At 41.1% G+C, this 26,536-nt stretch overlaps 1 protein-coding gene across 1 annotated transcript in view; it reads left to right on the top strand.

The window, feature by feature from the left end:
• The first annotated feature begins 19,248 nt into the window (after positions 1-19,248).
• ADAM10 (ADAM metallopeptidase domain 10) overlaps positions 19,249-26,536 on the top strand; it is a 144,330-nt gene continuing 137,042 nt past the window's right edge. The window contains exon 1 of the mRNA XM_055537822.1: positions 19,249-19,569. Within this exon, the coding sequence (XP_055393797.1) occupies positions 19,515-19,569 (55 nt within the window). The 5' untranslated portion in view covers positions 19,249-19,514. The remainder of the gene's footprint in view (positions 19,570-26,536) is intronic.

Raw genomic sequence — 26,536 nt, forward strand, 5'->3', positions numbered from 1 at the left:
TCTCTCGTCCCCTTCTCCTCCTGCCCCTAATCTTTCCCAGCATCAGGATCCTTTCCAGTGAGTCAGCTCTTCACATCAGGAGTTTCAGCTTCAACATCAGTCCTGCCAATGAACACCAAGGACTGATCTGCTTTAGGATGGAGTTCTTCGATCTCCTTGCAGTCCAAGGGACTCTCAAGAGTCTTCTCCAACACCACAGTTCAAAAGCATCAATTCTTTGGCGCTCAGTTTTCTTTATACTCCAACTATAGTCCAAAAACCATAGCCTTGGCTATAGTCCAAAAACCATAGCCTTTGGCTATAGTCCAAAAACCATAGCCTTGACTAGACAGACATTTGTTGACAAAGTAATGTCTCTGCTTTTCAATAAGCTGTCCAAGTTGGTCATAACATTCCTTCCAAGGAGTAAGTGTCTCTTAATTTCATGGCTGCAGTCACCATCTGCAGTGATTTTGGAGCCCCCACAAAAATAAAGTCAGCCACTGTTTCCACTGTTTCCCCATCTATTTCCCATGAAGTGATGGGACCAGATGCCATGATCTTCATTTTCTGAATATTGAGCCTTAAACCAACTTTTTTGCTCTCCTCTTTCACTTTAATCAAGAAGCTCTTTAGTTCTTCACTTTCTGCCATAAGGGTGGTATCATCTGCGTATCTGAGGTTATTGATATTTCTCCCGGCAATCTTGATTCCAGCTTGTGCTTCATCCAGCCCAGCATTTCTCATGATGTACTCTGAATATAAGGTAAATAAGCAGGGTGACAATATACAGCCTTGACGTACTCCTTTTCCTATTTGGAACCAGTCTGTTGTTCCATGTCCAGTTCTAACTCTTGTTCCTAACCTGCATACAAATTTCTCAGGAGGCAGGTCAGGTGGTCTGGTATTCCCATCTCTTTCAGAATTTTCCACAGTTTATTGTGATCCACACAGTCAAAGGCTTTGGCATAGTCAATAAAGCAGAAATAGACGTTTTTCTGGAACTCTCTTGCTTGTTCCATGATCCAGCAGATGTTGGCAATTTGATCTCTGTCTAAAAACAGCTTGAACATCTGGAAGTTCACAGTTCACTTATTGCTGAAATGTGGCTTGGAGAATTTTGAGCATTACTTTACTAGCATGTGAGATGAGTGCAATTGTGCGGTAGTTTGAGCATTCTTTGGCATTGCCTTTCTTTGGGATTGGAATGAAAACTGACCTTTTCCAGTCCTGTGGCCACTGCTGAGTTTTCCAAATTTGCTGGCATATTGAGTGCAGCACTTTCACAGCATCATCTTTCAGAATTTGAAATAGCTCAACTGGAATTCCGTCACCTCTACTAGCTTTGTTCGTAGTGATGCATTCTAAGGCCCACTTGACTTCACATTCCAGGATGTCTGGCTCTAGGTGAGTGATCACACCATCGTGATTATCTGGGTTGTGAAGATCTTTTTTGTACAGTTCTTCTGTGTATTCTTGCCAACTCTTCTTAATATCTTCTGCTTCTGTTAGGTCCCTACCATTTCTGTCTTTTATTAAGCCTGTCTTTGCATGAAATATTCCCTTGGTATCTCTAATTTTCTTGAAGAGATCTCTAGTCTTTCCCATTCTATTGTTTTCCTCTATTTCTTTGCATTGATCGCTGAGGAAGGCTTTCTTATCTCTCCTTGGTATTCTTTGGAACTCTGCATTCAAATGGGTATATCTTCCCTTCTTTTCACAGCTATTTGTAAGGCCTCCCCAGACAGCCATTTTGCTTTTTTGCATGTCTTTTTCTTGGGGATGGTCTTGATCCCTGTCTCCTGTACAATGTCACGAACTTCCATCCATAGTTCATCAGGCACTCTGTCTATCAGATCTAGTCCCTTAAGTCTATTTCTCACTTCCACTGTATAGTCATAAGGGATTTGATTTAGGTCATACCTGAATGATCTAGTGGTTTTCTCCACTTTATTCAATTTCAGTCTGAATTTGGCAATAAGGAGTTCATGATCTGAGCTACAGTCAGCTCCTGATCTTGTTTTTGCTGGTATAGAGCTTCTTGTTAAAAATGCAAATTCTGAGACTTCCCTGGTGGTTCAGTGGTTAAGAAGCTGCCTGCCAATACTGGGGACATGGTTTCCATCCCTGGCAGTCTGGGAAGAGTCCACATGCCATGGAGCAACTAAGCCCATGTGCTGCAACTGCTGAGCCCGTGCCCTGGAGCCTATGCTCTACAACAGAAGCCACCACAGTGAGAAGCCTGTGCCACTGCAAACTAGAGAGTAGCCCCTGCACTCCACACCTAGAGAAAAGTCTGCATACAGCAACAAAGACTCAGCACAGCCAAAAATAATAAATAAAAAGATTTAAAAATAAATTCTCTATTTCCCCCCAGATTATAGAATCAAGGTGTAGACACCAGCAACAAGAGGTTAGTTTTAACAAGATCTCCAGGTGATTCTGGTACATGATAAAGTTTGAGAATTACTGTTGTAGCATTAGTGGAAGCCTCCCCTCCTCATCCCTACTGCTAATAAATAAATCTCAGCAAGACAAAAATTTTCTAAGTTCATCTTCTACAGCCAGTGTTATTTTTTATTATTCTCCCAGAACTCCACACTGCTCTAAAGTTAATTTTTTGGCTATTTTTCTATATACTCTCCCTTGAGATATGTATGTAATACCAGTTTCAAAATGCTCTTTTGCTCTTGTCTTTCCTCCGTTTTTCATGTTAGTATCAGTCTCTGTTACCCAGGCTTAAAACATTCATATAGTTTTGTTTTAGTTTCCTCATTATCAAGTCCTATTTTTTAACATAAATGCTTAAAGAAATAATTAACTCTGCCTTTTTTTTTTAGTACAAACCCAAAGCATATTCATCTTCCAAAAATTAGAAAACAAGCAAAAAGAGGAAAATAAAAAACACCCTTCATCGAATTATGTGGAATGAAATGTCAGAAATAACACTAGTGATACTTTATTGTACATTTATTCTTCCCAAACTTTTCTAGGAGTCTGAACACTTACATATTTTTGTAAACAAGAATTAGACTATTCTAGGCCAGGGGCGGAGGCCAGGAGGAGCAACCCCACGCCCGAGGCCAGGGGCAGCAGCCTGGAGGACCAACCCCACCTCCAAGGAGCAGTGGCTGTGTGGGCGCAGGAGGGCCTAGAGGAGCTATCCCACGTTGAAGGTCAGGAAGGGTGGCGGTGAGGAGATACCCCTCGTCCAAGGTAAGGAGCAATGGCTGCGCTTTGCTGGAGCAAAAGGTAAGAGAAACCCAAGTAAGATGGTAGGTGTAGCAAGAGGGCATCAGAGGGCAAACACACTGAAACCATACTCACAGAAAACTAGTCAATCTAATCACACTAGGACCACAGCCTTGTTGAACTCAATGAAACTAAGCCATGCCCGTGGGGCAACCCAAGACAGGCAGGTCATGGTGGAGAGATCTGACAGAATGTGGTCCACTGGAGAAGGGAATGGCAAACCACTTCAGTATTCTTGCCTTGAGAACCCCATGAACAGTATGAAAAGGCAAAATGATAACATACTGAAAGAGGAATTCCCCAGGTCAGTAGGTGCCCAATATGTTATGGAGATCAGTGGAGAAATAACTCCAGAGAGAATGAAGGGATGGAGCCAAAGCAACAACAATCCCCAGTTGTGGATGTGACTGGTGATAGAAGCAAGGTCCGATGCTGTAAAGAGCAATATTGCATAAGAACCTGGAATGTTAGGTCCATGAATCAAGGCAAATTGGTCAAACAAGAGATGACAAGGGTGAATGTCGACATTCTAGGAATCAGCGAGCTAAAATGGACTGGAATGGGTGAATTTAACTCAGACAACCATTATATCTACTACTGCGGGCAGGAGTCCCTCAGAAGAAATAGAGTAGCCATCATGGTCAACAAAAGAGTCCAAAATCAAGTACTTGGATGCAATCTCAAAAACAACAGAATGATCTCTGTTCGTTTCCAAGGCAAACCATTCAATATCACAGTAATCTAAGTCTATGCCCCAACCAGTAACGCTGAAGAAGCTGAAGTTGAAGGGTTCTATGAAGACCTACAAGACCTTTTAGAACTAACACCCAAAAAAGATGTCGTTTTCATTATAGGGGACTGGAATGCAAAAGTAGGAAGTCAAGAAACACCTGGAGTAACAGGCAAATTTGGCTTTGAAATACGGAATGAAGGAGGGCAAAGACTAATAGAGTTTTGCCAAGAAAATGCACTGGTCATAACGAACACCCTCTTCCAACAACACAAGAGAACACTCTACACATGGACATCACCAGATGGTCAACACCGAAATCAGATTGATTATATTCTTTGCAGCCAAAGATGGAGAAGCTCTATACAGTTAACAAAAACAAGACCAGAGGCTGACTGTAGCTCAGATCATGAACTCCTTATTGCCAAATTCAGACTGAAATTAAATAAAGTAGGGAAAACCATTAGACCATTCAGGTATGACCTAAATCAAATCCCTTATGATTATACAGTGGAAGTGAGAAATAGATTTAAGGGCCTAGATCTGATAGATAAAGTGCCTGATGAACTATGGACTGAGGTTCATGAAATTGTACAGGAGACAGGGATCAAGACCATCCCCAAGAAAAAGACATGCAAAAAAGCAAAATGGCTGTCTGGGGAGGCCTTACAAATAGCTGTGAAAAGAAGAGATGTGAAAAGCAAAGAAGAAAAGGAAAGACATAAGCATCTGAATGCAGAGTTCAAAAGAACAGCAAGAAGAGATAAGAAAGGCTTCCTCAGAGATCAATGCAAAGAAATAGAGGAAAACAACAGAATGGGAAAGACTAGAGATCTCTTGGAGAAGGCAATGGCACTACACTCCAGTACTCTTGCCTGGAAAATCCCATGGACGGAGGAGCCTGGTAGGCTGCAGTCCATGGGGTCGCTAAGAGTCGGGCACGACTGAATGACTTCGCTTTCACTTTTCATTTTCATGCATTGGAGAAGGAAATGGCAACCCACTCCAGTATTCTTGCCTGGAGACTCCCAGGGACAGAGGAGCCTAGTGGGCTGCTATCTATGGGGTCACACACAGTCAGACACGACTGAAACGACTTAGCAGCAGCAGCAGCAGAGATCTCATCAAGAAAATTAGAGATACCAAGAGAACATTTCATGCAAAGATGGGCTCGATAAAGGACAGAAATGGTATGGACCTAACAGAAGCAAAAGATATTAAGAACAGGTGGCAAGAATACACAGAAGAACTGTACAAAAAAGATCTTCACAACCCAGATAATCACGATGGTGTGATCACTCACCTAGAGCCAGACATCCTGGAATGTGAAGTCAAGTGGGCCTTAGAAAGCATCACTACAAACAAAGCTAGTAGAGGTGATGGAATTCCAGTTGAGCTATTTCAAATTCTGAAAGATGATGCTGTGAAAGTGCTGCACTCAATATGCCAGCAAATTTGGAAAACTCAGCAGTGGCCACAGGACTGGAAAAGGTCAGTTTTCATTCCAATCCCAAAGAAAGGCAATGCCAAAGAATGCTCAAACTATGGCACAATTGCACTCATCTCACATGCTAGTAAGGTAATGCTCAAAATTCTCCAAGCCTGGCTTCAGCAATACGTGAACCATAAACTTCCAGATGTTCAAGCTGGTTTTAGAAAAGGCAGAGGAACCAGAGATCAAATGGCCAACATCTGCTGGATCAGGGAAAAAGCAAGAGAGTTCCAGAAAAACATCTATTTCTGCTTTATTGACTATGCCAAAGCCTTTGACTGTGTGGATCACAATAAACTGTGGAAAATTCTGAAAGAGATGGGAATACCAGACTACCTTATTGCCTCTTGAGAAATCTGTATGCAGGTCAGGAAGCAACAGTTAGAACTGGACATGGAACAACAGACTGGTTCCAAATAGGAAAAGGAGTACATCAAGGCTGTATATTGTCACCCTGCTTATTTAACTTATATGCAGAGTACAGCATGAGAAATGCTGGACTGGAAGAAACACAAGCTGGAATCAAGATTGCCGGGAGAAATATCAATAACCTCAGATATGCAGATGACACCACTCTTATGGCATAAAGTGAAGAGGAACTAAAAAGCCTCTTGATGAAAGTGAAAGAGGAGAGTGGAAAAGTTGGCTTAAGGTTCAATATTCAGAAAACGAAGATCATGGCATCTGGTCCCATCACTTCATGGGAAATAGATGGGGAAACAGTGGAAACAGCGTCAGACTTTATGTTTTTGGGCTCCAAAATCACTGCAGATGGTGACTTCAGCCATGAAATTAAAAGACGCTTACTCCCTGGAAGGAAAGTTATGACCAACCTAGATAGCATCTTCAAAAGCAGAGACATTACTTTGCCAAGAAAGGTCTGTCTAGTCAAGGCTATGGTTTTTCCAGTGGTCATGTATGGATGTGAGAGTTGGACTCTGAAGAAGGCTGAGCACCGAGGAATTGATGCTTTTGAACTGTGGTGTTGGAGAAGACTCCTGAGAGTCCCTTGGACTGCAAGGAGATCCAACCAGTCCATTCTGAAGGAGATCAGCCCTGGGATTTCTTTGGAAGGAATGATGGTAAAGCTGAAACTCCAGTACTTTGGCCACTTCATGCGAAGAGTTGACTCATTGGAAAAGACCCGGATGCTGGGACGGATTGGGGGCAGGAGGAGAAGTGGATGACAGAGGATGAGATGGCTGGATGGCATCATTGACTCGATGGATGTGAGTCTGAATGAACTCTGGGTCTTGGTGATGGACAGGGAGGCCTGGTGTGCTGCGATTCATGGGGTCGCAAAGAGTCGGACACGACTGAGCGACTGAATTGAACTGAAGTGAACCATTTGTTTCAGTTATCAATATATCGTAAACATCTTTATGCATTAATATCCAGTCATCAGCAACATTCCTAGTGACTTAATAATATCCTAATATATGGCTGAACAATACCTGTTTCTTAGATATTTAGATCATTTTCATTGTTTATTATGAACTTCACTGTGATCAATGTCCTTGGAATTGAATCTCTATAACTGTACATATAATTAAATCCATCAGATAAATTGCTAGAAGTGGAAGTCAAGTCAGAATATGACTGTTTCTTCAGTGTTTTATTCAAGCTTTGCTTTCCATTCTCTCTGCTGTCCTAGGTTACTGAGTGTGTTGGAATAAACTTGCTAACTGATTTCGCTATGATTTCTTTTCCTTTGAGTACATTATGTATATTTCTAGATAAGCAGTGCTTTTATTATTTCCTCCTACTGCTGAAAAACCTTTAAAGGCACTTCCTTAACCACTAAATATCATGAGTTGGCCTGATAGTAAAAGCTTTCCTTTATCTGTCCTCATTCTTTTTAACCACCATTATCAGCTTTCCAAGAGAACCTCGTATTTTACATTCACCCTATCCCTCATTATTTTTATTTGGAACAGTGATTGTCAAATGTCAGTGTGATTAACTCTTAGCTGAAAAGCCTATTGAAATATGTGTTTCTGGGCTCTACCCCTAGAAGTTTCATTCAACAGAACTGGAGAAAACTTAGGAATCCGCAATTTTGACAGGCAGTCTAGGTGACTCTAATGCTGTTGTGCCACTGGTCATATATTGAGACATGCTCATCTGAAACAATATCAGATATTAACCATTTGCATTATTGAGATGTATAGTTAATATGTTAACAAACAAATAGTAAGAATTAAGACTCATTGGCTTATAATTACAAACAAAACCTGTGATTATTTATTCAATATTTACAATCTGGTATTGTGGGGGCACAGAAGAGATATTAAGCATGAGCACACAGAAGCAGCCTTATGTGATGAACAGTGTGATGTTCAGAGAAAGTGTGATGAGCAGACTGCAAGAACTGGGACAAGAACCTGGTTTTACCACTGACTAATTTTATAAACTTGGGTAGGTCAATTTATTTCTCCTAACTTCGGTTTTCACCCTTTGTAAAAGAAAAAAATAAAAGCATGTGATAAATAATAGCATGAATGATTTTGCTAGATGCTTTTGTAAATAAAATGGGAACAGAGAGTAAAGCTCTTCAAAGATATTATTGCTGTTACTGCCCTCAAACTGGTTACAATCTGGTTAGGAAGACAAAGCATAAGCATCTACAAAGCGAAATAGAAATGGGACACCTAAGGCAGTGCATAAGGGCTACTATAAGGTATTTCCCAGAAAGATGAGAATTAAAAAACCAAATAAGTATAAAATAAATCAGTTTAGCTATTTGTCATAGTTCCCTTAGAAAACGGAATACTTTCCAAGTTCAAAAGAAGCAAAAGTAAGCTCTGGAAATTAAATCTGAATAGGTGTAAAAAGTTGTAGCCTAATCAGTTACAACTGAAGAAAGCAAATAGTAATAACAGAAAGGGAGATGGTAGTCTTTATGGAATCTAGAGAAGATCCCAAAACATAAGGCTTTGCCACGATAGGCTTTTCATGTATGGATGTGGGAGTTGGACTGTGAAGAAGGCTGAGTGCCGACGAATTGATGCTTTTGAACTGTGGTGTTGGAGAAGACTCTTGAGAGTCCCTTGGACTGCAAGGAGATCCAACCAGTCCATTCTGAAGGAGATCAGCCCTGGGATTTCTTTGGAAGGAATGATGCTAAAGCTGAAACTCCAGCACTTTGGCCACCTCATGCGAAGAGTTGACTCATTGGAAAAGACTCTGATGCTGGGAGGGATTGGGGGCAGGAGGAGAAGGGGACGACAGAGGATGAGATGGCTGGATGGCATCACTGACTCGATGGATGTGAGTTTGAGTGAAATCCGGGAGTTGGTGATGGACAGGGAGGCCTGGCGTGCTGCGATTCATGGGGTCCCAAAGAGTCGGACTGAGCGACTGATCTGATCTGATCTGAAGGAGACGGGGTGGGGAGAGGGCATGGTGTGTGTGGGGCACCTGAATAGGTGGATGGCCTTGTACTGGTCTAGTACCTTGATAGATTCTTATATAGCACAGTCAGTTGGATAGTTGGATGAACAAATCAGTAAAATCATTCTATTAATTTCTTCTGTACTGATACCTTGTTTACTAAGCCACTTTCAGTTATGACTTAGCCTCTGAAGCGTTGAAGATTACAAAAGAGAATGTATTATTGATTTAACATGAACATCTATGTTGTAAAACAATAAGGTGACATTTTGATCAAGATGCAAGTCCCTTGAAGTTTAGTTCCTATGAATTAGTCTTTGTTGGCTGATCAATTCAGAGTGCGGTGAGAAAAATCAAGCTTCTTGAACTTCAAAGCTAAGAAGTAGATCTGGATCACGGCAGTGATAATAAGAATGAATTCATCCAGTAATTCAAAAGACTAGACTACAAGATTTGGAGTCAAACATACTTGGTTTAGAACCCTGGTCTGCCCCTGCTTCCTCATTTATAAAATGGGATATTACCTACTTCACAGCATTGTTGGAAAGAGTAAATGGGATCGTGTTTGGGAATTGCTTACCTTGGTGCCTGGCACTATGTCAAGAATATTGTCTGGGTGGTCTGGAAATCCCCAAAGCAGGAACAGAACAAATTTTGGTTGCATGAATAACCTATAATTATCATTGTCATCCTGTAAAGTTTTCTGAGTGCCCTCTGCTCCGCCTCAAAGCCTCTTCATCAATAAAGTAACACATGATTAATTGCAGATGAAGGATATAAGTAATAGGTGTTTTGTATTAAATGTGATTGAGATCGGGGGCCCCAAGATTCTAGGAAAACACTTCAGGACTATTTGGAACTTGGTCTAATTTTTAAAACAAGTATCAGAAGGTAAAATACTGAAAGGGATAATACAGACTACAGGCACATTAGGCCAGCCCCATCCAAGGAGGGCTGCCTCTACTCAGTCTCAGCCAACTGATGCTTTGCAGGAACTTCAGTCTGCTTAAACTTTCAGGTTTCACAGAAAATCTGGCATCTAGGCTTTAACATGAACATTCCTAACTGTTGAAGAATGACATATAATTAAGAAAAAAAGTATTTTCAACTACAAATCAAACTGAACTTGTCTGTGAGTCTAATTTGGTTTATGAGCTACCAGGTTGTCATCAGTGCTTTAAAGCCTATGTATGAAATACATGTTAAAAGGTGACCTGAGGCATATTAAACATTTTAAGAATTTATTTGAACAAAAATTGATTTGAATCAGGAAGCATTCAATCTAGCAGATAGAAAGGTACTGTAAAAAATGAAAGACTTTTATAGGCAGAAGGGAGTGAAAACAAGGAAGTTATATTAGGCAAAAGAGCGTGTTTGTTATCGCAAAGCTACTTTCCTTTAGGGGACAATAAGGGACTGACCCAATATACAGTTAGGTATATTACCTATCAGGTGCTGATCAGATGATTCCTGATTGACTGGTTTAAGTTTCTGTGTCTGAGAGAACTGAAACTATTAAATCTTAGTTTGCTGACAAGAGGCCTAGTATAAGTAACTCCATTTTGGGCCCATTGCCTTTCTTTCTTTTTTAAATATACCGTAGGAGCAGGGGGGAAACAAGAGACGGAAAATGTAGAAGGGAGAAGGTTGCCGATATCGTGGCATTCCCACATGCAGCTTGACAGGGTGGAGTAGAAGCTGTATTGTAAGGAGACGAGAGAAAAGTTTGGACAATTGAGTTTTTTGGAGCATCTTGAACGTTAGAATAAGATACGATTTTAGACAGTGAGGGGAGTAATCACTCCTAGGTTTTGAACATATTAGTGAAATTGATTCTATTCTGGCATTAAGAGTCAATAAACATTTGTTGGATATATATTTGCTTAACTCTCTGAGGTTCTGTTTTCAAAACCCCTATAACATGTGATTCATTACTATCCTTAGGAATTAAGGAAGATTTAAAATAAATAAACAAATACAGTACCGTTTGATACAAATACATTAGAATTATGGACATGGTATACTTAAATTTCTTTTTTTTTAGCCCCTTGACTCCCCCTGTATGTTTTCTCAGTATGCTGTGCATGGAGCAGGTTGGGTTTGAATGTCATGGTTATTGAGCAAATGATTTTAAATTTTGTCTAGTGGTAAAGTTAGTGAAAATGTTACAAAGGAGAAACCTGAGCTATATGTTTAACAATATTTACTCCTTTACATTTGAAAGGAAAGTGATATTTATAACACTCTTCTAAATGCCTTAAGTTGTAAATACCATTTTCCACTGTTCTCTTTTCCTCAAAAGTGGGTTTTCATTTTTATTTTATTATTTTTATTTGACTTTGCCAGATCTTAGTCAGAGCATGTGGCATCTAGTTCCCCAACCAGGGATCAAACCCGGGCCCTTTGCATTGGGAGCTCCGAGTTTTAGCCACTGGACCACCAAGGAAGTCCCCAAATGGATTTTACAAGTGTTTTTCTTCTCTGAGCCATCTTTTGTACAGAAAGCAAAATCCTGACCAAAAAAAGTGTCATAAAATGAATTATTGAAATTCCTTATGGAGGAAAGAAAATGTGCAAAGATACTGAAGAGGGAAGTGATATGTGCGTCTGAGAAGACAACTGCAGTTGAACAGCAGCGTATTATAGTGATTAGAGAACATGCTTTGGAGTCAGATTTAACTTTGGGTGCTGACTCTGCCAGGTACCAGCATTGAGATTTTGGTGATTTAAGTTCTTTAAGCTTCCATTTCCTTACTAATAACGAGCTATTGCACTTAGTCGCTCAGTAGTGTCTGACTCTTTGCGACCCCATGACCCGTAGCCTGCCAAGCTCCTCTGTCCATGGGTATTCTCCAGACAAGAATACTGGAGTGGGTTGCCATGCCCTCCTCCAGGGGGTCTTTCCAACCCAGGGATTGCACCCTGGTCTCTCACATTGCAGGCGGATTCTTTACCATCTGAGCCACCAGGGAAGCCCAACAACCAGCTACTACTATTACTCTGATTTTTGTCCCTGCTACTTTTAGAAGATAAAGTAGGAAAAGAGCCATGAAAGATGAATCTGTCACGGAAAGCAATGGCTAGATCATAAAGGCCTTGCATTTTATCCTGGAGATAAAAGGATATATTTTCAAAAAGGTCACTCTGGCAGCAGTGGTGTCAAAAAGTCAGGGAATAGGTGATATGAACTGGGGAGACCAGAGCTTGGGCTGTGGGAGTAGAAGTAGGTGGAAGGGGTGGAATTGCATACAGTGGAGAATAGAGATGACTTGATTGTCTGCTGCAATGGGAGAGAAGTTTAGGTAATTGCATAGATGATGTTGCCTTAAACCAAATAGGGAATTTAGAAGGAAAAAAAAAAAAAAACAGTTTGGGTAGGTTGATGTAGGGGTTTGTTCACTTTGGGACATGCTGAATTTGGTGTGGCCATGTAACGTCAGGAAGGAATTGGCTAGTACATGTTAGATATGTAAAAAACACCTAAGATTTTACAATGCTTGCTCTAATGCCTTGCAATATTCTCAATGGCTTACCTCTATTAATTTATTTAACTCCCTACCTTCAAAGGTAGGTATTACTACTCCTACTATTCCTAATGTAAACATTAGGAAATTGGGATACAGATGCCTTAACTTATTCAAGGTTGCCGTACTGGCGAACGATGTAACTAGGTTACATAGGGTACATGGTACATAGGGCTGGTGCTTGGGGCACAGGTGTAGGAAAAGTGCTGACTATGTGCTAGGTTGGAGAAGGCATGGCACCCCACTCCAGCACTCTTGCCTGGAAAATCCCATGGACGGAGGAGCCTGGTGGGCCGCAGTCCATAGGGTCGCTAAGAGTTGGACATGACTGAGCAACTTCACTTTCACTTTTCACTTTCGTGCATTGGAGAAGGAAATGCAAACCAATCCAGTGTTTTTGCCTAAAGAATCCCAGGGACGGGAGAGCCTCGTGGGCTGCCGTCTATGGGGTCACACAGAGTCGGACATGACTGAAGCGACTTAGCTTAGCATGTGCTAGGTAGTGGGATAGGATTCAGAACAATACAGGTCCAGGCTTTGTTTTCATGGAGTTTACAGCCTAGTGAGTCATAGACATTGGAGGTAGTAAAAAATAGTCACGAACATGAAGAATGAGAAAATATGAAAGCCAAAGATAAAATCCTGAGGAACATCAATATAATACCTAAAGGATAAAGAGAAGAAGAAACCCTAGGGAAGAGATGCAGAAAAGTGAAAGGGAAAGTGTTAGTTGGTCAGTTGTGTCCAACTCTTTGCAACCTCATGGACTGTATGTAGCCCACAAGGCTCCTCTGTTCATGGAATTCTCCAGGAAAGAGTACTGGAGTGGGTAGCCATTCCCTTTTCTGGATAGCCATTCTTTTCTCCAAGGGATCTTCCTGACCCAGGGATCAAACCTGGGTCTCCTGCATTGCAGGCAGATTCTTTACTGTCTGAGCCACCAGGGAAGCCAAGAGATGCAGAAGTCACAGTTAAAAGTAAGGAGGAAAATCACGGGTGAGCACGGCCTTGGGAAACATTGGAAGGGGGAATTTTGAGGAGAGAATGTTAATTGACCAAAAAGCCTAATTAGATGAGTACAAGTGTGTAGTGGCATTGGTAACTAACAGATCTTTGATGGTCCCAGCAAGGGTAGCTTCCTGGGGCTGATGGGGATGGAAGCAAACTGTAGTGGATTGAGGTGAGATTTGAAAGCAGGACCAGAAGTGAGAGAGACTGGAGTGAGATGGGTTAAAAGTCCAGTAAGCAAGAGAAAATAATTGTGTGAATTGGAGTGACAATAGTAGGTAGGGAAGGATTTAAGGCACAAGAAAAACATTTTTTGGGACAAATTAATAGTTGAATTAATAGAGTTAATAGCCTGGTGGGCTGCCGTCTATGGGGTCACACAGAGTCGGACACAACTGAAGCGACTTAGCAGCAGCAATAGTTGGTGACTGGTTATGAGTAGACAAGGGAAGAAGAGTCAGAAATTTAATTCCCCATCCCAGGTTACTGAGAGTGTTGGTGCCATTATCAGAGATAAGTTAAACATACTGAGTTTGTCATGACAGTGAGACATGCAGCAGGCATGTCTTTAGTTGGAGTTGGAAAATTTAAAATGTAATTGTTGAAATGTTTGCTAGGATTGGCTTTAAGTTGTCCAAGAAGCATTTTCTGGTGGTATTACTTATGTAATATACTGTGTACAGCCATGTACTTCCTAGCTGAATTCCTCATTATTAAAATTTGGGATAACTTTCATTTATACTGATAGTATCAAAGCTGGATGTTGTCATTAAGGAAATAATACTGTTAATCACTGCTTTTGAATGGAAGAACCATGATACTTACATATTTTTATTTAAACACTTACATAGTAATAGCCAGACACTGTTATAATCACTTAACAAATGTTAAATAATTTAAACTTAATTATCAAAACAATCTCACCAGGGATATACTTTATCATTCTCATAAAAAAAAGAAACATTGAGGTTAGAAAAGGTAGTAAGTTAAAATGTCAAATAAAACAGTGGTTCAAACTTGTAACATTGAATCCCTTTCATTATGATACTGATATGTGATCAATTTGTTTTTAAGTGAAAAGAAATACAATCTTAAACATAATTCTTGATGATCACCTTGATAATACAAAACATATTTTTACCCAGTTGAAATTAAAAAGAAAACACCATTTACCTCTACCACTGAAATTAACTATAAAAGTTCCTGCACAACTAAACATGCCACAAGATAGTATAACAGCTAAAAAATCAAAACATTTGCAGATAGCACCACCAGAAGAAAATACAAGCATAGGTATATGCAATGTAATATTTCCATGTAACTCATCTTTCCTAAGATTGGATCTTTTAAGAAAGAGAAAAAAAAAATCATGAGATTCTGCCATTCTTCCAGACATCTCATTGTAAATGGGCACTATTAATGATGATTTTAGAACTTTTGACTGTATTTTTGAGCTTACTGATGTTGGAGCAAAACTAGAGTAATTCATTTTTCAAAATGAGAATTAAAAAAGCACGTGGTAATAAGTTGAAAAAACCTACAGTAAAAAGTAGGAATTCCAAATTATTATTAGTATTAATACCTATCTTCTCTAATTCAGCCTACTGAAGCAGGATGCTAAAGATGAGGACTAATTTGTTGCTTAGTCCGTAGTCCTGTCTGACTCTTTGCGACCCCACAGACACAGGCTCCTCTGTCCAAGGATTTCTCAGGCAAGTGGGTTGCCATTTCTTCCTCTAGGGGATCTTCCTGACCCAGGATTGAACCCATGTCTCCTGCTTGGCAGGATTCTTTACCACTGAGTCATCCAGGAAGCCTGAAGACTAATTCGGTTCAGTTCAGATGCTGAGTCATGCCCGATTCTTTGCGACCCCATGGACTGCTGCACGCCAGCATCGAGTCCATGATGCCATCTAACCATCTTATCCTCTGTCACCCCTTTCTCCTTCCGCCTTCAATCTTTCCCAGCATCAGGTGGCCAAAGTATTGGAGTTTCAGCTTCAGCATCAGTCCTTCCAATGAACATTTAGGACTGATTTCCTTTATGAATGAGTGGCTTGATCTCCTTGCAGTCCAAGGGACTCTCAAGAGTCTTCCCCAACACCACAGTTCAAAAGCATCAATTCTTCAGTGCTCAGCTTTTTTTATAGTCCAACTCTCACATCCAAATATGACTACTGGAAAAACCATAGCTTTGGCTACACAGACCTTTGTTAGCAAAGTAATGTCTCTGCTTTTCAATATGCTCTCTAGGTTGGTCATAATTTTTCTTTCAAGGAGCAAGGGTCTTTTAATTTCATGGTTGCAGTTACCATCTGCAGTGATTTTGGAGGCCCCCCCAAAATGAAATCTCTCCCTGTTTCCATTGTTTCCCCATCTATTTGCCATGAAGTGATGGGACCAGATGCCATGATCTTAGTTTTCTGAATGTTGAGTTTTAAGCCAGCTTTTTCACTCTCCTCTTTCACTTTCATCAAGAGGCTTTCTAGTTCTCTTCACTTTCTGCTCTAAGGGTGGGGTCATCTGCATATCTGAGGTTATTGATATTTCTCCCGGCAATCTTGATTCCAGCTTGTGCTTAATCCAGCCTGGCATTTCACATGATATACTTTCCATATAAGTTAAATTAGCTGGATGACAATATACAGCCTTGACGTACTCCTTTCTCAATTTGCAACCAGTCTGTTGTTCCATGTCCAGTTCTAACTGTTGCCTCTTGACCTGCATACAGATTTCTCAAGAGGCAGGTCAGGTGGTCTGGTATTCCCATATCTTTCAGAATTTTCCACAGTTTGTGGTGCTCTACACAGTCAAAGGTTTTGGTGCAGTCAATAAAGCAGAAGTAGATATTTTTCTGGAACTCTCTTACTTTTTCTATGATCCAACAGATTTTGGCAATTGATCTCTGGTTCCTCTGCCTTTTCTAAATCCAGCTTGAATATATGGAAGTTCACGGTTCACGTACTGTTGAAACCCGGCTTGGAGAATTTTGAGCATTACTTTGCTAGCGTGTGAGATGAGTGCAATTGTGTGGTAGTTTGAGCATTCTTTGGCATTGCCTTTCTTTGGGACTGGAATGAAAACTGACCTTTTCCAGTCTTGTGGCCACTGCTGAGTTTTCCAAATTTGCTGGCATATTGAGTGCAGCACTTTTGGAGTGTCATCTTTTAGGATTTGAAATAGCTCAACTGGAATTCCATCACCTCCACATGCTTTGTTTGTAGTGATGCTTCCTAAGGCCCATTTGATTACGCATTCCAGGCTGGCTCTAGGTGAGTGATCACACCATCGTGATTATCTGGGTCATGAAGATCTTTTTCGTATAGTTCTTCTGTGTATTCTCACCACCTTTTCATAATATCTTCTGCTTTTGTTAGGTCCAAACCATTTCTGTCCTTTATTGAGCCCATCTTTGCATGAAATGTTCACTTGGTGTCTCTAACTTTCTTGAAGAGATCTCTAGTCTTTTCCATTTTATTGTTTTCCTCTATTTCTTTACATTGATAACTGAGGAAGGCTTTCTTATCTCTCCTTGCTATTCTTTGGAACTCTGCATTCAAATGGATATATCTTTGGGTATATCCATGTAAACATGTAATACTGTATGCATGGATACACATGTAAACTGTATGCATGTTTTTCATGTAATGACACATGATTTGATACACTTAAGTACTGCAAAATGATTACCAGTATTAGATTCCCAGCACTTACTCATCTTATAACTGAAGTTCGTACCCTTTGACCAGTATCTCCAGATTTCCCCCACCTCCCAGACCCTGGTAACCACCATTTTACTCTCTGCTTCTTTTAGTTTGGGTTTTTTAGATTCCACATATAAATAAGACCACACTGTATTTGTCTTTCTGTTTGATTTATTTCACTTAGCATAATGCCTTCCAGGTTAATCCCTGATGGCAAGATTTCCTTCTTTCTCTTTGCTGAATTAATATGCCATTTTATCTATATACCACATTGTGTTTAGCCATTCATCCATACAGGGACACTATTGTGAATAATGTTGTAATGAATATGTGAGTGTAGATTTCTCTTCAAGACCTTGATTTCACTTTTTTTGGTTTTATACCCCAAAGTGGGTGTTGCTGGGCCCTATGGTAGTTGTATTTTTAATTTTTTGAGGAACATCTGTGCTATTTTCTGTAATACTTACACCAATTTACATTCCAACCAAAAATGCACAAGAGTTTCCCTATTTCCATATCCTTGCCAACAAGTTGCTCTTGTCTTTCTATATATATACATATATATGTATATATATGTATATATTTATTTATTTATTTTTGGCTGTGCTGTGTCTTCACTGCTTTCTGCGGGCTTTCTCTTGTGGTGTGCAGGGGCTACTCCTCCTTGCCATGCACTGGCTTCAATAGTTGGAGCACGAGGGCTCAGAAGTTGTGATGTGGGGACTCCATGGGCTTCAGTAGTTGTAGCACACAGGTTCATTAGTTCTAGCTCCTGGGCCCTAGAGTGCTCAGTAGCTGTGGCGCAGGGGTTTAGTTGCTCCGGGGCATGTGGAATCTTCCCAGATGCGGGACTGAACCTGTGACCTCTGCATAGGCAGGCAGATTCTTATCCACCGAAGTCCACATATCTCTTATCTTTTTGAGGATAACCATTCTAACAGTGTGGGCCTTATTTCACCGTGGTTTTGATTTGCATTTCCCTGATGATTAGTGGTATTGAGCATCTTTTCAAGCACCTATTGGTCATTTGGATGTTTTCTTTGAAAAAGCACTAAGTTCCTCTGCGCATTTTCAAATTGGATTGTCTGCTTTGTAGCCTCTGAGTTGTACGAGTTCCTTGTATATTTTAATTATTAACCCCTTGTAAGAGAAACAATTTGAAGTGTTTTCTCTCATTCCAAACACTGCCTTTTCATTTTGATTTTTCTGCCAAGGGTTTTTAGTTTGATGTGGGCCCACTTATTTACTTTTGTTTCTGTTGTTCGTGCTTTTGGCATCACATCCAAAAAAATCATTTCCAAGACCAACATCAAGTTTTCCCTGTTTCCTTCTAGGTCTTACGGTTTCAGGTTTTATGAAGTCTTTAGTCCATGGAATACAAGTTTAAAAAATCAAAGTAAGTTACTGTGAGCTCAAATAGGAGCTTCAAAGAAGTTGGGGTGAAGGAGACTCCAGAGTTCTCTTCAGAGAAGGAACAGAAAGTGGTAACTAGGACTTTTTTCAGGCTAGATTCGGTACCTGTGGTTGAGGCTGCACGCTTTTAGAATGGCCAAGGCCTGGTCTGTGACACAGTTTTACAGAATTCCGAAAAATAGGACTTAACGCTGTATGTTTCTGCTGCTTGAAGGGTTTTACATTCAGGTTCTGAGCTTTGTCGGCTGTCTCCAAAGTAATAACTGTTTGTTGGGACTTTGCTTCTTTTGCGGGGTGGGGGAGGTTTTGCTTTTGTTTATTTGGTAGAAGTTGTGCACCCAGGGAGGCAAAAAAAGAAGTAACGAAAATCCCCATTCCCTGTGAAGTTAAAACGAGGACAGCGGCCCCTTAACATCACTCACTTTGCCTCTTCTGCTCAAGACACAGTTCTCAGCAGCACCAAGAGCGAACCCTGTACAGTCCACAGAGTTGCGCTCCAGTCCGGGGGCTGAACCCCAGGAAACCCCACCTCCCAAGCCCAATCCCAGCTCTCCGCCGGCGGACAGGAAGCGGCGGCGGGCCTAGCAGCCCGGGAACCGGCCCCAGTGCGCATGCGCGCGCCCCTGGGGCGCCTGGGGGAGGGGGAGGGGCGGGAGGAAGGGGTGCGGCTCTGCCTGCCCGTTGGGCGCCGGCTGGTCACGTGGTAAGGAAGGAGGCGGAGGTCCCGGGCTCGGGGGAGGGAGGTAGAGAAGAGGGAAGGAGCGAGGGAAGGAAAGCGGGGAAGGGAGGAAGGAAACGAACGAGGGGGAGGGAGGTCCCTGTTTTGGAGGTGCTGGAAGCTTTGCCGGCCCTTGAAGTGGGGCGAGAGGGAGGTGCTTCGCCGTTTCTCCTGCCCGGGGAGGTCCCGGCTTCCCGTGGAGGCTCCGGACCAAGCCGCTTCAGCTTCTCCCTCCGGTTCGATGTGCTGCTGTTAACCCGTGAGGAGGCGGCGGCGGCGGCAGCGGCAGCGGCAGCGGAAGATGGTGTTGCTGAGAGTGTTAATTCTGCTCCTCTCCTGGGTTGCGGGGCTGGGAGGTGAGGCACGACCCCCAGTGCCGGGGGCGCCGTGAGCTCAGCGGACCGCGCGGCGGCAGCGGCGGCCGGGCCGAGCGGAGCCCAGTCGCGCCGTGCGGCGGGTGCGTCAGTCAGCCCGGCCGGCCGGCGGCGCCACTCGGGCGCGCAGAGCTCCCCACTCCCTATTGTCCCCCGCGCCCCGACCGCGTTCCCTTCCGTGGCGGGCCGAGGACGCTCTGAGTCTCCGGCGAGGCCTTTCCCGCCCCCTGCCACCCCCGCAGCAGGGGAGGCTGGGGTCGCCTGCCAGAGAAGCAAAGTCGGGAGATCCGGTGGCCAAGCGAGAGCCGTGGAGCTCAGGCCGGTTGGCACCATCACTCCAGCGGGCTCGCCGGGCGCCGGGGCGGGCAGCTGCCGCGGGGCCGGTGATCACCCTCCTTACCCTTTTGCCCCAGCCCCTTGCCCGTGGCGAATTCCGGAGTCCCCTCCGCCGCGAAGAACCACCGCGCAGGCTCGTGGGAAGTTGCGATTGTATTGTTCTTGACCGGGCGCGGCGATCCAGACCGACCCGGTTCTGTGGAGAGGCCGCCCGAGGAGGGGTAACAGTGGTCTCTTGCTGGTCTGAGCCGGGCGGCTATGGCTCTCCAGAGTGCCCCGCCTCTGTCCGACTGTTCCGAGAAGATTAGCAGGAGGGTGTGTTTCTGTTCTGTGAAAACATTCTGTTGCCCAGGGGAAAGGGTTTCGTGGAGAGAAAGCTAAGTCGTTTCGGGATGTTCTTTGATCTGTAGGCTGCTTTGCGTCTTTTAGAGAGACGGTCCCTCGGTGACCTAAACTTGAAGAGTTTTCTTAAACTCTCAGGTGGAATAGACATATAGTGTAATTAATGGATTGTCAAAACAGTGGCAGTCCTCCACCTCCCCTCCCCACGTTGGAGTTAAAGTGTGCTAAAGCGTATAATTTCTTGATGACTCCGGTTTTGAAGACGTTTTTTGTTTCCAGTTTGTCCGAGGACCAACTGCATCATTTTATTCTTGTGTGAAGTGCTTTATTTTTGGTTAACTTTTTCACTTCCCACCGGAGTATACATAAAGACCTTAAAGTATGTTTAAAAGAATTGGATTGAAATTTTTTCCGTAATGTTTTGGATGAGTATAGACTCATTTGATAATTTAGAAAATGTCTAAATGTTTCATGTAGTGGATTGTTTTTGTTCTTTTCTCTGACTTAGGACTGCATAGCCTAGCATATTTTTGTTCAGTCTTCTACTTAGTCTGAAGATACTTTGTAGGTAGACTTCTGTTGCAGTTTGTAGTGTTCATTGGCTAGAGAAACATTTTAGATTAGGAGCTTCTGGTAGATGTTCAGTTTGAAGTATCTGTGCTGGATAACCTCTAAAAGGGCCTTTGTTTTTACATTGTATTTATGTTCTGAATGTGACTTCCAGCAAATTTCTGTTTTCACTTTTTGTTACATGCTGATTTGTATGAGGTGGTAAAAAGTAAGACATCCACGTGAGGCAGTTTAAACTACTAATTAGTAGTATGTAAAATGTCCTTTGTTTTTAAAGAGTGAAACAGTTAAGAGTAGACACTGGTCTCTTCTGATGGTTGAAGAAAAAGTATAAATTGACAGCGTAATCTTTGCGGGCTAAAACCCTTTTTAAACAAAGATTTTCTAAATTCAGAACTCTGGAGTCATTTTTAAAGTATCATTTTGCATTAAACATTGGTTAAAAGGCTGCTTAATTTTTGATGTTTGTTTTAAGCAGAATTTTTTCAGAAAAACACTAAGAAATCTTTTATTTTAAAATTAACATCAAGATTGTAGTTATGGGGTACCTGGAGATATTTGTAATGTATTTTTATCCACAGGTCTGCGCTGTTTATGGTCGTTTGTAAGAAGTTTATGTAAGGGTGATATGAGAATAGAATGCATTCAGACTCTCCTATGAGAGAATGAATATTTTGTGTAGATTAGGACAAGCTATCATGGAAATATGAATTTAACTTTAAAGTATAAGTCGTTTTAGATACTTAATAATCGTTTTTAGTTGCTTCGTCTTTGTGATTTGTCAATCCTGTTTTGCATTAGTTTTTTCTTGCTCTTCGTGTGATGGTGGGAAGCTAGAAAATAGAATGTGTTTAGAATCTTGAAACTAAACTTTCCCAGTGCTGTCCATTTCTCACACATGTCCACCTGTGTTCTATTTGTAGGAAGATACCATGAATTCTCTAGAGCTTAGCATCTGTATAGACATGTACTCAAATATATGAATAAATGCTTTATTATATGCAACCGCATTAGAAATTTATTAGAACTATTCTGATTATATATAGTCCAAAGAACTTTTATGTATATGTGAATTGTACTTTTTAACACAAATATGTTGATGAGTTGATGTTTTTTCTTTCTCTTTAAAAATATTGGTGTGTTTGAGAGGTCCAAAGGTATTTCAGCTGTACCAGTAAATTAAATCCCCTGTTTTTGTTTAATGAAATCATACTTTAAATGAACTCGTAGAGTATGACTTTTTTTTTTTTTTTTTTTTTGACTGTGGTGTCTGGGCTGGTGGGTATTGTAGTTTACCAACCAGGGATCAAAACCAAGCTGCGAACATGGATTCTTAACCACTGGAGAACCAGGGAATTCCCGGCATGTTTCTTATATTAAAAAGTCTGGTGTAAATGCTTTGCTTTGTAGCATGCTTCTTAAAGAAATAAGTTTTATGGAAGTTTGGCCAAAAGTATAAAAGTTTAAGCTTAAATTATTTCTCACTTCTACCAGCAAGTCAGGGTCTATGAAGTTAATAAAATGGACAGACTTTTGGTCTTAAAAAGGAGCTGTGACTCTTCATCTTTTTAATCTTGATATTGATAATCCAGCTAGCTGTACCATCTTGAGAAGACCCATTTCAGGCCATTAGTTAGCAGTATCTTTTCTGTGTGTATAAGGACCTCTTTGAGTAGCAAAGAACTGGGCATGGCAAGCACCCCTCTCTTTTCTGATCTCATTTTTATAACTTGTTTAACATCTTCCAGGGTGTTTATTACCTAATATCTTTTAAATTATCTTACAGACTTGCAGGGTGGAGCAGGGAGAGTAAGGGACATTTTTGTAATGTCTTCTATATTTCTGATACTGTGTTAAAAGTTTCACTTTCCAACTTGTATGAAAGAGTGGTGACATTCTACATTTGAAGAAACAGACTTGAAGAAATATTTTTTTCTGACATTGTCCACCTGCTCAGTGGTGAATTAGACTGTCAAACCCAAGCCAGTTTGACCTAAACCTAGACTTTTTACCTATTGCCCCCTCATGCCTTTTTGAAAGCAGTTTTCACATGTTAGTTCAAAGGTGTTCTCCGGACTGAATCACCTTAGAGATGTGTTTTGTTTGATTTGCAGTGTCTTTAAGTTTCAACTACTGATGAGCTTTGAAAAATTGGGAAACTTCTTAAAAATTTTTTTTCTTCGTTTTGGTTAAAATTTACTGACTGTGCTGGGTCTTAATTGCAGCGTGTGGGATCCATAGTTGCAGCATATGGGATCTAGTTCCCTGAGTAGGGATCAAATCCAGGCCTCCTGCACTGGGACATGGAGTCTTAGCCACTGGACCACCAGGGAAGTCCCAAATTGGGAAATTTCTGAGTGAAGTTTATGGATTTCTGTATTTTGGGAGGAAGACTTGAAAATCCTGTTAACTGTTCAGAAATATTCCTATTGTCTGGAGCAGAGCAGTAGCCATTGCCCTCTTTAAACTGGACTTGGGAATCAGCGTGGTTCCCCTTAATCTGGCTGGCTGGCTGTACGCTTAACCTGCTGCACTCATTTTTGTTACTTGCCTCAGTCCTTGTAGATATGTTATTTGCATCTTTGCCTCAGCTTCATCTTGCAAACATGACAGCACCATTTATTTATTTGGTTGTGCTGTGTGAAATGTGGGATCTTAGTTCCCCAACTAGGGATCAAACCCATGCCGCTTGCAGTCCCGACAGCAACCATAAAATTATTTTTTTTGGATTGAGACCTCTTATTCAATTTTTATTATATTGTTTATAATATTAATTTTTTTATGGTCCTAGAAATTTGTTAATAAAAACTGTGGCATACACAATACTTTTTATCTGGCATTAGGGTATTAGATATTTTAAAAAATTCTTGTGTGCATAATAGTAACTAACAATTGGAAGGTCTTAAATAATGATAGTTACAATTTTTCCACATCTCTTTATCTCAATGAGGAAATAAGAAACCACATCTTTTTATGCTGGGATAAGGCTCAGAAAAAAATGGGTTGAGAGTCCTGTACATAACTTAGATGTTTTTTCTTTTAAGAATTGGTTATAAACATAAACTCTGTTTTTGAAATTGAGAAAATGAAACGGAGTAATAAATTCAAGAATAAACTCCATTTTTTTTTTAACTTTGTTGAGAGATCACAAGTTTGGCCTTGAGACTATTTCCTGAATGACAAGTCTCTGGGACCAGACTTTTTAAATATTTTGTGCTTTTGATGAAAGTTTTTATAAAATGATAAAGTTTTATAAAGTTTTTATAAAACACATTTACTGTGCCCCTTTTAAAGGGGCTGAATTTAATTTTAAATGATTGAGATTTAGTATAAGAACAGCTTACTGTTTTGGGCTAAACTTAGTTTGGCTGTCAATTTTTTTACTAGGGAAAGGGAGCAACGTTAAGGATAAATGGAATAATCCTACCATTTAGAGTTGTGAAGGTAATAACACTGCCATGTAGCAGTGTGAAGGCTTTGCCTTAGGACTAGTGGGGACAGTTCTGTCCTAGCTAGGTTGCAGAAACAGCAGTACTGAGAAGAGTTCTCAGGAAATGTAGACTCCCTTTGATACTGGGTGATTCCATTCTGAAGCTACTATAGTTCCAACTAAACAATGTGAGAACGTGTACAATAAGAACATTGTTGTTTTAGTCATCAATGTTTATTGTGTGTCTGTGGCTAGTAGGAGTCATGAAGGCACAGTCTTGAGAGAGAAAAGAGGTAAAAAGTATTGAGCTTGCCAGAGTAGACATAAATGTCAAGTATAAAAATAAGAGTTCCAATTATGTATTGTAGTTGAAATGAGGATTTATTAAGCTGGAGGGACATCAACCAGTTGAAGAGAGCTTTTTGAGATAGAAGAAAATATCGTAAGGTGTAGTAAGATACATATAGGTTTACTTGCCTGGAATGGAGAGTTTACGGTAGGAAATAAGGAGAAATGCTAACTGGGCTATGATGACTGGAACTCTCATTTTTCATATAATAGGCCATGGTAACTATGGGGTATTGTGGAATTTTGGTTGGTTGAGCCAACAAAGGTCCGTCTAGTCAAAGCTATGGTTTTTCCAGTAGTCATGTATGTATGTGAGAGTTGGATTATAAAGAATGCTGAGAGCCAAAGAATTGATGGTTTTGAACTGTGGTATTGGAGAAGACTCTTGAGAGTCCCTTGGACTGAAAGGAGATCCAGCTAGTCAATTATAAAGGAAATCAGTCCTGAATTTTCATTGGAAGGACTGACGCTGAAGCTGAAACTCCAATACTTTGGCCACCTGATAGGAAGAACTGACTCACTGGAAAAGACCTGAGGCTGGGAAAGATTGAAGGCAGGAGGAGAAGGGGACGATAGAGGATGAGATGTTGGATGGCATCACTGACTCCATGGACATGAGTTTGTGCAAGCTCTGGGAGTTGGTGATGGACAGAGAAGCCTGGTGTGCTGCAGTCCATGGGGTCGCAAAGAGTCGGACACGACTGAGCAACTGAACTGAACTGAGCACTTGGGATATGATACAGTAAGGAATAAATTAGCTACTTGATGAACTGGGTGATTGAGTCCTGGATTGGGGTAGTGATTGTAGAAATAAAGAAGAGTACACAAGAAATCATATGGAAGAATAACTGGTAAAACTTGGCAGATGTTTAATGCAAAGATACCACAGTTTATTGAGGGCTCACTCTGTGTTGAATTAGAGGCTATTGTATTGGAGAGTGTAGTTTTATAAAGCTTCGAGGACCTCAGACTTTGTAGTTGAAAGTGTCTAAGATTTTGAATCTAGATTGAAGGTTCAAAGTTGGAATGTATGTTAGAGTTGAATTTTGTCTGACTTGTATGTTAATACTTTTGTTGCTAAGTCACTTCAGTTGTATCTGACTCTTTGAGACCCTGTGGACTGTAGCCCACCAGGCTCCTCTGTCCACGGGATTCTCCAGGCAATAACAGTGGCACGTGTTGTCATTTCCTTGTCCAGGGGATCTTCCCAGCCCAAGGATGGAATCTGTGTCTTTTGCTGCTCCTGCATTGCAGGTGGATTCTTTAACTACTGAGCTGCCGGGGAAGCAATACTTTGGTTGAATGTTGGCTAAAACTTTGCACAGTCCTTCAACAATTTGTGGCTAGTCACTTAGGAAGCAGGCTTCCCTGGTGGCACCATGGTAAAGAATTTTCCTGCAGTGCAGGAGATTTGGGCTTGATCCCTGGGTCAGGAAGATCCCCTGGAGAGGGAAATGGCATTCCTTCTCCGCATTCATTGCAGTATTCTGGTCTGAGAAATCCTATGGCCAGAGGAGCCTGGCGGGCTACAGTCCTTGGGGTCACATGAGTAGGACATGACTTAGCAATTAAAAACAAAAACTTAGGAAGCATTGTTCCTGATAGTTGAGACATAGAAGTTTGGTGAATTTGAGGTGGAGGGATAAGTTAGATTTAAAGATAAATAAATTGGAATTAGACTCTTCAGTCTAAGAATATGCTTGATACTTTTGATTATATGTGAATTGTGAAATTCCTATTTCAGACACAAATTGGGGAAAATAATGTGATTTCTGTACTTGAGCCAAATGTACAAATATGATTTGTGGAGCAGAATTTTCTTTCCATTTATCTTTGTTTGCATTAATGATTGAAAGGGATATACACATACACACATATATGTATTTAACAGCTTTGAACTTCGGATTTAGTTTTCAAAAGAAT

The sequence above is a fragment of the Bubalus kerabau genome, chromosome 10 (assembly GCF_029407905.1).
Source record: "Bubalus kerabau isolate K-KA32 ecotype Philippines breed swamp buffalo chromosome 10, PCC_UOA_SB_1v2, whole genome shotgun sequence".
In the NCBI taxonomy this organism is placed as follows: domain Eukaryota; kingdom Metazoa; phylum Chordata; class Mammalia; order Artiodactyla; family Bovidae; genus Bubalus; species Bubalus kerabau.